Source organism: Gigantopelta aegis, chromosome 4, assembly GCF_016097555.1.
Source record: "Gigantopelta aegis isolate Gae_Host chromosome 4, Gae_host_genome, whole genome shotgun sequence".
Classification (NCBI taxonomy): domain Eukaryota; kingdom Metazoa; phylum Mollusca; class Gastropoda; order Neomphalida; family Peltospiridae; genus Gigantopelta; species Gigantopelta aegis.
In genome coordinates, this window is record NC_054702.1 from 7824749 (window position 1) to 7839851 (window position 15103).

The following is a 15103-nucleotide window of genomic DNA, read 5'->3' on the forward strand; positions in this document are numbered from 1 at the left end:
CAGCATACATTGTAGGTTGACCATTAGCACTGAAAGCTATGGCCCATTTAAAAATAAATTAAGTTCAAAATTTGATGTGTTCACATTTGCAGGTGAACATTTTTTTTAACCTTAAAAATGCACTGTATTATCTCTGTTAACATAGCAGTGGCACGAGACTGAAAATAAAATAAAATATAAACAGTGCACGAGAGTCAATAGTTACACGGCAATTCACATGTTCCCTTAGGACACAAACTAACTAATGGGCCCGTACTTATAAAACGTTTAGTAAAGTAAGTTTTATTTAATGACGCCACTAGAGCACATAGATTTTTTATCTTATCATCCGCTATTGGACGTATGGTCATTCTGACAGGTTTTTTTTAGAGGAAATCCGCTGTCACCACATAGGCTACTCTTTTACGACAGGCAGCAAGGGATCTTTTATTTTCGCTTCCCACAGGCAGGATAGCACAAACCATGGCCTTTGTTGAACCAGTTATGGATCACTGGTCGGTGCAAGTGTAACACCTACCCATTGAGCCTTGCGGAGCACTCACTCAGGTTTTGGAGTCGGCATCTGGATTACAAATCCCATGCCTCGACTGGGATCCGAACCCAGTACTTACCAGCCTGTAGACCGATGGCCTAACCATGACGCCATCGAGGCCGGTTAAAACGTTTAAGAGTCCAGACTCAATCTCAAATGACATCACACGCATGCAATTTGTATGGTGTTGTCATGACATTAGTGTCTCAGACTCTATTAAGAGTCTCGAGTGTACCAACTGTAAAAGCACCAGGCCAGGTTTCAGTCCTACTTCACTGAATGACAAGATGTTGTGATGAGCAGTGTAAAAGCAGTTGGATAAACCACAAATTAAAGTCACTGACCCTAGCTTTTACGGTGCATACCTTTTTTTTTTTTTTTTATAAAATCAATCTTGAGAACACAGTGGTATTATAACACATGCATACATATAATTTATGATAGCTGTACTACCTTTTTTGATGAGATTTAAGTACCCAATGAAACGTGGGGTTGAGGTTGTTCTTTTTTGGGGGCAAAATCATGAAAATTTAAGCCCACAAAAATAAAGGATTTCACATGTAACACTGCCTAAAAACTAGGATCATTGAATTTAAGTGTCCTATGAACTTGTGGTTAATTATTACTGTACTAGTGCTTAGCTGAGGTAATTACACACTTTAAGAAACCTAACTGTAGGTGGATGCTTAATTTTCTTGTTATGTCATGTAGTGTAGTGCCAAACTCAATGTCTGGAAGACACGATATGAAATCCATTTAGATCAGCAGGGCTCGAAATTCATTTTTGTGAAGTTGGGAAGAAATCTCTGCTTGTCAAATATTAGAAATTGAAAAGCAAAATTACACTCTTAATTAGACTAATAATAATGTGGAAGACTTGAGACAAACATGGATACATTTATACTATTATCCGTGAAAATAAATAAATCTCAATATACCGTATATTCCGTACATACCGTACATACAACGTTCAATGTAGCACCATGCTTCAGCAGTCTCAAAGGCCTGCACAACATGCATGGATTGCTCACAGAGACAGTACACATTTAGCTGCTTCTAAAGTTGATTATTATTAAGCATATTCATTGTACATTTTGAATGGCATTCTTGTCTTGATTAGAATACTTCTGACACAATGTATGTAGGACATTAACACTCAAATCATACTACTGTTGACATCACACACACAAGGAATGTGAACATGTGACAGTAAAACAGTACAATGCTATCATAAAGACCATCAATTGTGATATGTGACAGTAAAACAGTACAATGTTATCATAAAGACCATCAACTGTGACATGTGACAGTAAAACAGGACAATGTTATCATAAAGACTATCAATCGTGACAATCAGGATTGCACACTGTGCTGATAGATGTTGAATAATTAAAAAAATATGTGACATATTTTAACAGTTGTAACAAGCTTTCTAAAACTTTCTGGTACACATAATTTAGACCATACCAAATTTATTTTATGAATATATACTGTCGAATGTGAGAATTAAATGTATTTAAATAGTGTCATGTGTCCAAATGCAATATTTCACACCAAAAATTCAATTCTGATGGCACACAGAATCTGAAATACCAACCACAAACTGGAAACAAAATCACAAATAAATAGTTGTTTTCTTTTCAAGAGTTTCTTTGACTGAGCATGTTACTCAAAACACAAGTATCTCTTCAGAGAATCTGGAATAGGCAGGGAATGTACCCGTGAGCAGTTTCGCTCTATTGACTGATAAATCGCAACTCGTGCAATCTGCTTAAGACTTCTGGGGTTCTCTGATAACTCATTAATCAGGTCCAAGATATCCATGCTGCCTGAGTCTCCGTGATAGATCTGAGCGCTGGTCTTGGCTGCGCTGAGGCACTCGAAGAGAGTCTGGTGGTCCATGGAGTTGTAGAACAGCATGAGCATCTCCCCCGCCCACCCGTCCTTGAAGAAGGAATCCCGCTCCTTGATATCGTGGATGTAGTGGCTCATCGCCTGGGTGTCCTGCTTCTTCAGGAAGATAGAACTCTGGCAGTGGCAGATGATCGGCTCCGATGGGTACGGCGAGATGTTGGGGTTCGCCCCCCACTGAAGCAGTGTCCTCAGCCACAGGTGAATCACGTTCAGATCTTTCGATGACTGACAGAACTCGGTGAGTTTGACAAAGTCTATCAAGGCATTCCCTTTACCGCCTTTAGGGTACTGACAGGTTTTGGAACTGGTGTGGTTGGCATTCAAGCCATACTGCAGAAACTTGGTGACGACTTCATTTGCCAGCTCGGCAAACTTCATTTTGATGTTGGTTTTAAAACTGCCGCCATGACTCAAGAGGCTTCCTTCTTCTTCTTCATCTTCTTCGAGATTAATACTAAAGTACCGTTTACACATCATGGCCAAAAGAGTTGCACACGTGCCCTGGTTGCCTGTGACAAAGTTCAATGTAGCACCATGCTTCAGCAGAGTCTCAAAGGCCTGCACAACATGCATGGATTGCTCACAGAGACAGTACACATCGTCATAAATAAGACACAGGAGTAGAATAACCACCGGACTGTGACCCAGCTGGCACTGGAAGTTTGGGTTGGCACCGTGAGACAGCAGCACCTCCATGGCCTGACAGAGGGCAGAGTAGTCGTTCTTGTAGTCCTTGATGAGGTACGTGAAGATGGACGTCTGCACACAGGGACATGGATTGTCCACGTTGCAGGCCTTCAGGGCAATGTGCAGCATCCTGCTGAGAGGCTGCAGACCGTACGCATTGAGCAGGGTGTGGTCAGCGTTGAACTCCATCAGCAGCTTCATTGTGTCCAGCACTTGCTGCTGGTAGTCCTCCTGGAGATGACTCCTCGCGACCTTACGCTGGTTTGGGTCGGCAAAGTGGCCCCCTGTGTACGAGACATGGGAGATGATCATGTGAAGTGGAGTCTCTCCAAGAGTCGTGTAAGCGTTTATCTGCTGTTCAATCCCGGTGGTGAGAAGGTACTTCGTTGTGTCGAAGATGGAGAACAGCCCATCAATGTTCCTTCTGTACAGACGGTGCAGTGCAGTCTCGTGGAGCTTCTTCGAGACGATCCGCACATCAGCACCACTGTCGACTAGAATTGTGACACTCTCTCTACCCCAAGGAACAGCCGAAAGGAGAGGAGTTTCACCCTCATCATTAAACCAGTCCACATACCCAGGATACCTCTTCACGAAATATTCAATACAAGATGTGGCACCGTTTAGACAGGCATAATGAAGTAGAGTTGGCAGAAAATTGCCTTTGGCTTTGATCTTGTCTGGTAAAGACTCCAGTAACACATCAAGACATTCGGCCTTATTTTCAATAACGGCACATTTCACTGGACTGAGAGAGTTACTATGGCAACGGAACACCGGATATTTATTGAATCCCAGAAGAGAGGTCTTGTAAGACAGAGCCAGGTGGTACTGTGGGAAACACATCCCACACGAGGAATTGTTCCCTGCCCCAGAGCTCAGCAACAGCTTGAGGATGTCTGCCCTGCCTGTGAAGGCCGCTAGATGCACAGGAGGACTGCACCGGTAACCGTCTGGACTGCACTGCTTCTTCAGCAGCAGATACACAACATCCTTCCAGCCCCGGATGACTGCAAGCTGCAGGATGTCGTAGCCTTGGATGTCATCGACCACCTGTAGGAGATCCTCCTGGTCTGGGAGGCTATCCAGCAGAGAACACACATCATCGGACGTGGCCGACACTTCCTTGATCAGGATCTGAAGAATCTTCTTCAGAACTGTTGTCGTTTCTTCAGATGCTGGTTTCAGATGTGGTCCACGCAGAGCATTGATGGGCCATTTTCCTTGTATTTGTTTGTAGATGGAGTAGCAATAATTGCAGATAAATTCCCAAAACGAGCTCATCCTTCTGTATGTTATCTTATACATGTACCATTCTTAAAAGTGTCACTTCTTTCACTGCTGTGCAGCTTATCAGAGCCATGTCTCTTCTTTCACTGCTGTGCAGCTTAGGAGAGCCATGTCTCTTCTTTATTCGGAATCCCAGAATGGACATTTACTTCCTGCGTTTCACCAACAAATCATACAGGCAGCCAGACCACAACCTGAAAAAAAACCAAGTAATTATTATTATTATTAGCACAAGGAAGTGTAGACTACAAATTCTATAATCATGATGTCGTTTTTGGTTATAGTTATTTCAAATGACAAATAAACGAGCAACTTAACATATGTATTTCAAAATAATCATACAAACCAGACCAATCACAAAATTGTCTAAAACACTGTAAAACTGAAGGCTTTGTTAAATCTTTCTAAATCAAAAGTATTAAACTATAATATTTAGTCCAGGGCACATTAATACTAATCTATAAAATATGTTTAACACATCCATTTATAAAAAAAAAAATATTAGATTGTTTCTGCATAGTGGTAAATTCTAAAATTGCAACATGTATCAGTGTTCTCCAACTTTTATGCTACCAGGTTGGCGGACATGTGAGGCCTTACACAAACGAGTGGCCGAAGCTCGTGAGGGGTTCGTCCCCTCTTGCACTGGAAAATTTTTTAAATCTTAAGTCACAAAAGGTGTTTTTTTTCTGGCATTTAATAGTTGATTTAAATAAAGTTAACCGTAATCTATCTCATGATCTGCCGCACCGGCACCGGTCACGCTGAAGTAGTAGGGCCTAGATGATCATAGGCCTAAATGTGTGCGGCCAGTGGGCTAATCTCACCCGGAAATTTTTAAAAATAAAAGCTCATATAGATGCGATTTTCTGGCATCTGGGGATAGTATTTTGCCGTCTTTCATTGCATAAAATATTATTCTCGATTTATGGTTTTCAACATGCCAACAGCCAGCAATAGACAATTCCTCTGCATGAAATTTGCCCGGACCCATGTCAATTACTCGCAAGGACTAAGATTTACTAAAAATCATAATATGCAAATTGCCAATGATGAAGTGACGGGCGGCTGTCTGTCAAAAATTACCGCTTCCTGATTGGATTAGAGTAGCCAAGCTGTTGAGAGACAATCTACGTTGCACCGCTGAGATGTGCCGCTTGTATTAACGACTCCCGCTTTATCACTGCTGTTTCCTGTCATGGACGGAGGAGCCGGCCAAGGCCGGCTCTTGTGCCCACGACAGGCGTGCGCTACAACAGCTTGTTCTGAATGTGCACGTAAAACCCTACGACATGACATGACATCACTGCTGGATATTGGGGAGGCCTGGTTTTAATTTTGTTCGACACGTGGACATTTTGCGACCGGTATATCGGTGATTTTACCGCCTGAAATTTTCAGCAGGGATCCAATCAGATTCGTTCTTACAAATGTGTTGAATTAGAATATTATTATTATATACTCCAAGTACAGGCTAATTATAGCGATAGGTGAATAGAACTGACGGAAGTTTTTTTCATCATAGCGGACTGATTTTCGACTTGGCGGCATTTTTTATCAGCTTGGCAGACCCGTCTGCGAAAATCTTCAGCTTGGCGGCACAAATTCTCAGCTTGGCGGGTGTACAAGCCGCTTACTGGGGTTGGAGAACACTGATGTATTCATGTATGCCCTATAGACTATATATCCATTTATTTTAGTACATACAAACTATCTTTCAACCACATACCTGTGTCATATTGTGAACTGTGAAATATACACATAACACATGTTTATTAAATGTGACAGTGCAAACAGTCTGTCAAAACATCAGCATCGGGTATGTAACCATGTACCGTGCGAACATGTTTATTAAATGTGACAGTGCAAACAGTCTGTCAAAACATCAGCATCGGGTATGTAACCATGTACCGTGCGAACATGTTTATTAAATGTGACAGTTCAAACAGTCTGTCAAAACATCAGCATCGGGTATGTAACCATGTACCGTGCGAACATGTTTATTAAATGTGACAGTGCAAACAGTCTGTCAAAACATCAGCATCAGGTATGTAACCATGTACCGTGCGAACATTTTATTGTAGCTACAAACAGCACACACTCCTTCGCTTCAAAACTATCTGCTAAATTTAACTCACACATTTGTCTTTGGCATTATTGTATCCAAACTATTCAAGATTACATGGTTATTTCGTTGTTGCCTATCAATATCCAGCTGTTTAGTGAGGTTTCAAAACTGTACGATGCACAGAGGAGACAGGTTAACTTGTTCTAAAAATGATTCATCCATACTACATGTAACTCACCCCAGTGGTTGGTCATCTTGACCCAGTCAGTGTAGTCTACTCACCTCCAAATTAAGTGACTGGTTAACATGACTCAATCATGCTTTAAATACATAAACATATTTAATTAATGTGAACTAAAAGACACACTGACCTATTTAATGGCCCAACTAAGTATTATCTGAACAAATATATTACATTTGAGTTGTCCTTAAAAGTACTTTATTCAAAAATCTACATAAGCCATTTATTAATGATATTTTGTAAGAATAATTGAATTATGGAGACTGTCCATAATTCAGAAAAAATAACAGTGATCTGGAGCACAGATATATGATGTATTATATATTAGTCACGTGGCAGGCATCCCCCGAATAACCATGGTGTCAAATGCAAGCTCATCTCAGCTAAGTGGGGGTAAACAGTTCTAAGCTAAAAATAATGAAGACAATTATTTACAAACTATCAAAAATGTATACTGAATAATAAAAATCTTATACATTTATTTATTTTAATATTTATAAACATTTTAAACAGCAAAAATCCCAATTTGTTAAGCCTATATATGTACTATTCATGTAGTTGAGAAATTTATGTTTAACTGTTCGCCGACTACCTAATACTGGATTAGTATGCCTTTAGATTACCATGTCCATTTTCCACACTGTTAAGTTCATTATAATTATTACATTTGTATTAGCAACTAAACATTTGCCAATTTTTTTTCAAATATGCAATTGGTGAATTTGGCGAGAGCTTGGGCATGAAACATCTCATGTCCACATTATCAAGCTAATTGATTATCAACTCTAGTCAGGATATACAGTTAAATATTCTGTCAACACATACCCATCTGCTGTGAACAACAAGCTGAGCATAATTGACCACTGCAACTGCAACTATGAGCGTCATCCAGTCAGTATTTAATATATTTTAATGATCACATGTTCGTGTTTGTGTTACATATGTAAGTTCATGATATCACAGATGACAAAATACAACAGGCTGGAGTGTAACAACAAGACAGTAGGTCAAAGCATACAAGGTGAATCAGGTGTCAGTAAGTCCACCGCGATTGTCAGGTTATAACTGCTGCACAAGCAATACTAATTTACTCATTGTTCTGGCAACAACAGGTCTGTGTTATTGTGTGCAGGCATGATAACCAACTGTGATTGTGAGATGTGTTTGTCATATTTCGCATCATCAACATCTGACAGAAAAGAAAGGAAAGTAATTCATATGCAGTTCATAAAATTTGGCATGAGTGATTTTGTCATTCGTCTGTCGGTTATGCAACACCAATATCAACATAAACAATGGATTGTTTGTGTAAAAGCTGTAATCGTTCGTCACAACATCTAAAAAGAGGTGTTGGCTAATTTTATCACTGTTTTTGGAAGAAAATAATATTGCCGGTGTAAGAAAGATACAATGTATCCATTTGAAATCAGCATCGCAGTCGACACAAAGTCGGCACTGCTGTTATACAGTAGGCACAACCATTAAGTTCCGGGAAATCCCTGTCTATTACTGTTTCATTCAGACTATTGTTTGGTGCCAAAAAGTACTCCCCTGTAAAACTGCCGATGGGACAGAGTGCTGAAATGTAAATGGCAGCTTACAAGATGGTCCTAGCATACATTTTTTCTTTTGTATATATGATAGGAAATTTGATGGAGAAAAGCTACGAAAATCGTTCATATTAGATTCTCGTTTGATTACCGTTGGACGCAGGGGTTCTAGAATATTTTTAAAATTCACTTGCCACAGGGCCAGTGGATTTGAAAATTCACTGGCCATAGTGAAAAATTCACTTGCCCAATTTTAACTGTTGATAAAACAAAAAAAATGTAAATTCAAATAATTAACTTTTTAATGTCCATTTTTCATACTGAGATCATGTTTAATCAATTTGTCAATTTACACAACAGACAGGCTCATTGGCCATGCTTTATGGTTTGTTTAGAAAAATATGCAAATAATTTTCATCAGTTTAGAATAAAGTTACCATAACTATTAAAATTTTTAAATAATTTTTTCCACTAAAACCACCTAAGTTATAAAAAAATAATCCATTTAATGAGATATTATAATTAACAGCATTATTTACTTATGAATGGGAACTCACCCCCCACCCACCCCCTCAAAAACACCACGAGAAAAAACCCAATTAAGAACCTTTATGTATTGCAGTTTAAGGCTTATCAAATCGAGTATTGTCAACCTAGAAAAGCTTTTGCCGTATGACGTCATACAAGATACATGACATCATTATTTGTAAGACGCTAGCTACATTCTGTCACATTAATAAAAATGTTTCAAAATCCAATTCATAAATAAATATACAAGTTCTGTACTGTTATCGCAAACTAAAAGTTATTTGTCTTTACAAATGATTTAAAGAGTATGTTTATTGAAAATCTACTCTGAAATACTTGAGTCGAGTCAGGCTTATATCATGTGACCTATATTTTTGGTCAGTGACGGAAAATATAGAGATTTATCTAGTCATCATATCTTGACAATGTATGTACAGTGATTGCTGGATAAATAGTGACATGCAACCTTTAAAACTAATAAAAGACTGGTTACCGTTTTGCATGTTATTAGTATTAGAGTAACAAATCTTTGGATTCCAGTGTAAAAAACAAAATGGCTGAAAAACAATGAACTTTTGTTTTCCAATGTTTACACTTTATAACTTTAATAAAGTTATATCAGTAGGTATACTGATGTCATGGATGGGTCAGAGATTACTGTTAGTGAAATAGTGCATGTGATTGCAAATCGAAAGAAGCGACTTGTAGATGTTTCTTTTCTTTTTGTATGATCGTAGGAGGTAGCGTTGTAGATTTTTTTAAATTTATTTTTACCACTTGCCATCGGGATTGCACAAAGTAACCTTTACTGGCCCAAATCCAAAAAACACTGACCTTGGGCATCGGGCCACCGTATTCTAGAAGGCCTGCCGGTGGCCCATTAAATTTTTTATTTGTATCTGAACTAGTGAAGAAAATTGTTCATATAAACACTAAAACCACATGAACGACATATCAGTCGTCTGAAAAATTATAATTTTATGCCCTGTATGTTTATTTAATGACACCCCAGCACATTTTGAATTATGGCTATTCCTGTATTTGGTGTCTAAAATATTGTTATATCAACACTGTTGAGAGAACGAGATAGGTAACTAGCTGCTGCCCCCTGCCACATAGGCAGTCTTTATGGTTTGGTTTACCTGGCAGTCAATATTTATTTAAATTAAAATATAATGTTAATGAATCGGTCAACAGGCACTCCATACATTATAAAATATACAGTCCTTATGGTTTGAGGTCAGTAATTGTTCTCTCACATGTGTTTGTGAAAAACAAAACCTGCATGAGCAAAAAAAAAATAGCTTTCTTCATCAAATGCTAACATTGATAATTTACATTTTGTATTTTACTCAAAAATACTGTGAATTTGACACTGAAAACAAGTTCTACATAATTTCAAGAGAGCAGCTTATTGCTCACTATCTATTTTCAAATCATAAGCACTGGACTACAGCTAATGATAGAGCAGCAAGGAATCTTTTATATCCACTTTTCCATAGATGGAACAGTACATACCAGTCTTTGATGCACCAGTCATATGGAACAGGTTGAGATGGGGACAACCTAGAGCAATTGATGCTGCAACCTACTGTACCTGAGGCAAATATGCTCTGTGCTGTCAGAGCTAATTTCCTACCCCTGATAAACTAAACAGTTTTTGATATAAAGTTTCTACAACAAAGGAAAGAAAAAGAATATGTATTTAACAACACCTAAGCACATTTTAAACTGCGACTCTTTTGTGTGTAACATGTATATATATATATATATGGTAATTTTGACACTTTGTCAAGAGAGAAAGATGGAGAAACCTGCTGCCATCATATAGGCTAATTCTGCTGATGGGCAATTCCACGGTAACGGAATTACGAGTTGGAGAGATATTTCAGGCATTAAACTCAGCTAGTCCAAATAAGAAAAATTATCATAATGATGTAACTATGTAATACACTAGTACTGCACTAGTGCTTGTCATGGGCAGAAGTGAGACTCCCTACTGCAAGGTGTAGTGCATGAGTACTTAATTAAAGTTTGGTAACAGAATTACGTAAAAACTGACACCATTTTTATGGGCACCGCAAAACATCTACAAACTCTGTGAAGTATGATGAAATAATTATTTATCTTCATGATGGAATGATCTCCTAATGACTTGTGAGTAACAAAATAGAAATTATATTACAAATTATCTTTTCATAATTTTGTTGTACAACAGTTCGGTAACGGAATTACCGCTCTGAATTTACTTTTGAAAAACAATATTTATTTACTTTAAATTTGATTTGCAAACATGTTGCATAATTTTATAAGTTAAATAATAATTCAGTATACTTGTTTTAAGCATTCATACTAATATTTCAAATGATAACTAGTTTCAATATCGGTAAAATGTACACGTACATGTATATGAGTGGAGATTTAAACTAGCATTAAACTGTGTACATATTACATAGTAAATGTTTAAAATGTTTGACAGCAATTGAAAACAAATTCTTGAACAGTGACATTGTTAATAACAAAGAGAATTACACCAGGTCAGAGGAACACAGGCCAATTAAAATTATATAAACTGACCGTCAAACATCTAGATTGTATTACGGTAAGTGAAAGATATTATGCCTAATAATAAAATTCCTCATCTATTTGAGGTTATGATAACATACATGACAACATTCAAAACACCAGTATTTTCTTTTTTGGACAAAAAAAACATGCCATCTTTCCATTTTAAGAATTCTACTCAGATCAGATTTCCTTGTAAAGACAGCATTAACACTATAAAACGGTTGCTTTCTTTTTGTTCATTATATACATTTAAAAGCATAATGTTGGTAATTAGAATGATACTTTCCATTTTCTGGATATCCTGTCATTTAAATATAAATTATTAAATACATGTACAGTCAATAAATGCCTTTGGATAAAGTAACATTAAAGTTTGCTTCAAGTAGATATGTTATGTTACATTTCCACTTTCTGGACCCTATATATGTCTAAAGATATATGTACAGGGCTTGAAATAGCGGCCTGTAAAAAGTGAAAAGAAGTCTATTTTTAAATCTTGCAAGTGAAATAAACATTCACCTGCTAAAATTAACTCAAAATCGCATCATTTTTCAAAAAACAGATGTACGTACAATCATTTCATCTTCTATTTAGCTGAGGCTGAGCTCATAATTCTGTTACATTTTAATTTTATAATGCTCTAAACTACATATCAGAGGTCCTAATTTTCCACACATTGTCCCAAACCCTACATTCATGTTGTGCTGTCTTATTTCCATTTCACAGCAGGCCACATTTCTTTTGGCCTGCTATTTAAAAAATAAATAATGGCAGGCCATATTTTGCTTCATATTTTGAGCCCCGATATAAGTCTAGTAGGTTTCGATTATAACTTGAATTTTGTCATGGATTTGCAGAAGTTTAGTCATCATAATGAAGCTTTTAAGTAGTACTGTTTGGTTAAAGTGTATCAGATTTCCTTAATTTCTATATTGTTAATGGATGACATTTATATTTGCTATGAGTGTTCCGCAAATGCATTTGGAGCCACAAGTAGTACACTATTACCATATGGATTTTTAAAAAAGATTTTGTATATCTTCCTATTGTTACATCACTTGATGTATTGGTGTATATGGATAAGAGTGTAGCATTTTAGTACTATGTAGGTTTATATTAAAGTGTTTCCTGACATTATATACCAAAGACGGTAATGGAATTACAAACCTATGGTAACGGAATTACATATGTTAACAGCTATATAATTTTACTCATAATGTATGAATTTGAAAGTAAATGTGTCTGATTATGTTCATTAACATATACACAGAGAATACGAGTTGATTCCTTGATTACATATATATGAATAATACAATCTAACTTTTTGTTTGTTTTCGGTAACAGAATTACAAACTGATTCTATGTTTTCTAATTTCCCCTAAATCTAAAAAAAAAAATTTTTTTCATTAAAGTGGATTATGAAGTGTAGTACTTTGTTAGTGGTAAAACAAAAACACTAATAAAAAGAATATTACCTTCAATTACATGGCTGCTGTACATAAATTCATAGTGTGTATTACGGAAGTGTCATATTTTTAGTGTGACGGTATCCTCATAAAATAGCTAAAGTCAAACACATCTATTTATTTTACAATATTTTACATATCAGATTTGGATTCTCCAGACATTTTTACATTAAAAACAATCTTAATATATAAGGAATAACATGATTTGATTTTTTCATTCCATGTCCACTTTAGCATGGAATTGCCCTGATATGTACAACAGAAAGGGATCTTTCATGTGTGTGCATTTTAAAAACAAAATGCCCTGATACATGTATATCCGATTATTACGGCTCTTCTACACCAGTGAGGGAATGCACATTTTGCACTAGTTTATTATAATATAAAAAGTATTCATGACATGCTGGGCGTGAGCTGATGTTGAAAATGATGAACTGTGCATACATGGAAAGGTTATTTTTCCAACTTTATGCATGTGCCCGACTTTAGAAACAAACACACTTTCCTGTTTAATAATAAATACTGGTTGGTGTTACACTTAAGTTTTGTTTAATTCTAGAATGGATATATCCACGTTGTTGATTTTTTCTTCCATGCAGTCGTTAAAATGGTATTTCTTTTTGTTGAACAAATCGGGAAATACTGGTTTAATAGACAATTTTGTAGACATACCAGTCAAAATCCAATCGGAGCTACAATGCCTATTTTATTTATTTTGGAGATTTATTTTTCACTCGCCTTTAGAAGCATACTGAGGTGTGTGATATTCCACTCACCTATAATTTAAAAAAACCAAGGACAGCATTTACTTCCATCCCTTGCCATGCAAGACAGACGTATTCCATGACGTCAACCCATGCAGAATAAATCGGTCTTGCATGACCATGTAACTTCTATTGCTTGAGCTGATATTAACATTGGGTGACGTCACATAAACGGCAAAATAACACAAGAAATGCTTTTTATATTTCATAAAAACAAGGAAACCTGCTGTAATAATGAAATTATACTATCATTTTCGGTTTATACTTTTAGTACGATCTTTTCAATGGTTATGATTATTTTATTGTAAGATAATAAAAAAAAATGTAGGTTTTTCATATTTTCCAAAAATGCTTGTTTTTCATCTACTGGATGGGAGAAAAATAATTCTCCATTATGTATCCATGTGGGATAGGACTATTCCACCATCGGGTACATAATATGATGTACAAATTATGTACCCTCAGGTGGAATAGCCCTGTCCCACATGTACACATATGAAGGATTATTTTAATGCAACATTGTTACAGTATAGTGCAGTGGAAACTGTTTTCTGTGACTTGTTCATTTTTAACAATAAAAAGTCACTGTCAAGACTTGAAAACAAGCAATCATGTTTATTACATTGTAGGACATGATCTTAGAAAATAAAACAACGATTCAATGGTAACAAATAAACATTGCCATAAACTGATAAAATTTAATGACTGGAATGAAGATAGCTTCTTCTTCATCACAAGTGTACAGTTTTACAGACAGTCAAAGTGACGAGTGGTTGGGGCTAGATGACCAAGTCACCAACTAGGAGTCGGGACATCATGCCTCACTCATGAGTAATGGTAGCACTATACCAATTACTTTCTGGCTGGGTCGAAGTTCGAGGTGCACCAAACTTTTGATAGAGAAGTTAACACCACAAGTCCTGTGATTGGTTATAAATGTGAGTGTGTTGGTTGTAAAAAAAATTAGTTTCATCTGGGCTAAAAATGTATACAATTTTAATTCATCTAGTACCACTGTGTCAAGTAACCTTGTGCTTGGAACATGTAAAAAAAAAGTACTAAAATTTTGTGCGAAACTAGGGGTGTTGTAAAAACATCTGGTTATACCGAAAATGAGCTATGAAAGGTACCATTTTCTGCAGTTAATACTTTGAGGTAGGGGTTGTAGTACTGATATTTATGGGTCATAGTTTGGTTGATATATTGCATATAGTGTTTTTAAACACAAACGTTAACATGGTCGCCTATGGGATTTGAATTGGTATAGTCCAACCTCATGGGGTGATGGGGCGAGTTGGTAGGAGTCGATTTCGAGGAGGGCTGGAAGCATCTGACATTCGCTCCCGTTATTGATTACTAAGTGCGTAATGTAGGTAATGCCTGACACTGTATACAAATGCATGAATATACCTACGTAGCGCTCTATCACTTCGACGTGACAACACTGCATACTGTGACCGTCAACGACGCATAAAACTTCCAACGTGCGACCATT

General features: G+C 36.8%; 1 protein-coding gene across 1 annotated transcript; it reads right to left on the minus strand.

The window, feature by feature from the left end:
* Positions 1 to 633: 633 nt before the first annotated feature.
* On the minus strand, positions 634 to 15103 carry LOC121369901. The gene is made up of 2 exons (XM_041494981.1): positions 15023 to 15103; positions 634 to 4617 (listed from the first exon to the last, which is right to left on the minus strand). The coding sequence occupies exon 2, from the start codon at positions 4439 to 4441 to the stop codon at positions 2198 to 2200; it is 2244 nt and encodes a 747-aa protein (XP_041350915.1). The 5' UTR covers positions 4442 to 4617; positions 15023 to 15103; the 3' UTR covers positions 634 to 2197.

Bases quoted from the DNA above. Each gene is read 5' to 3' on its own strand.
- LOC121369901 (XM_041494981.1), bottom strand. From the start codon at position 4,441: ATGTATAAGATAACATACAGAAGGATGAGCTCGTTTTGGGAATTTATC.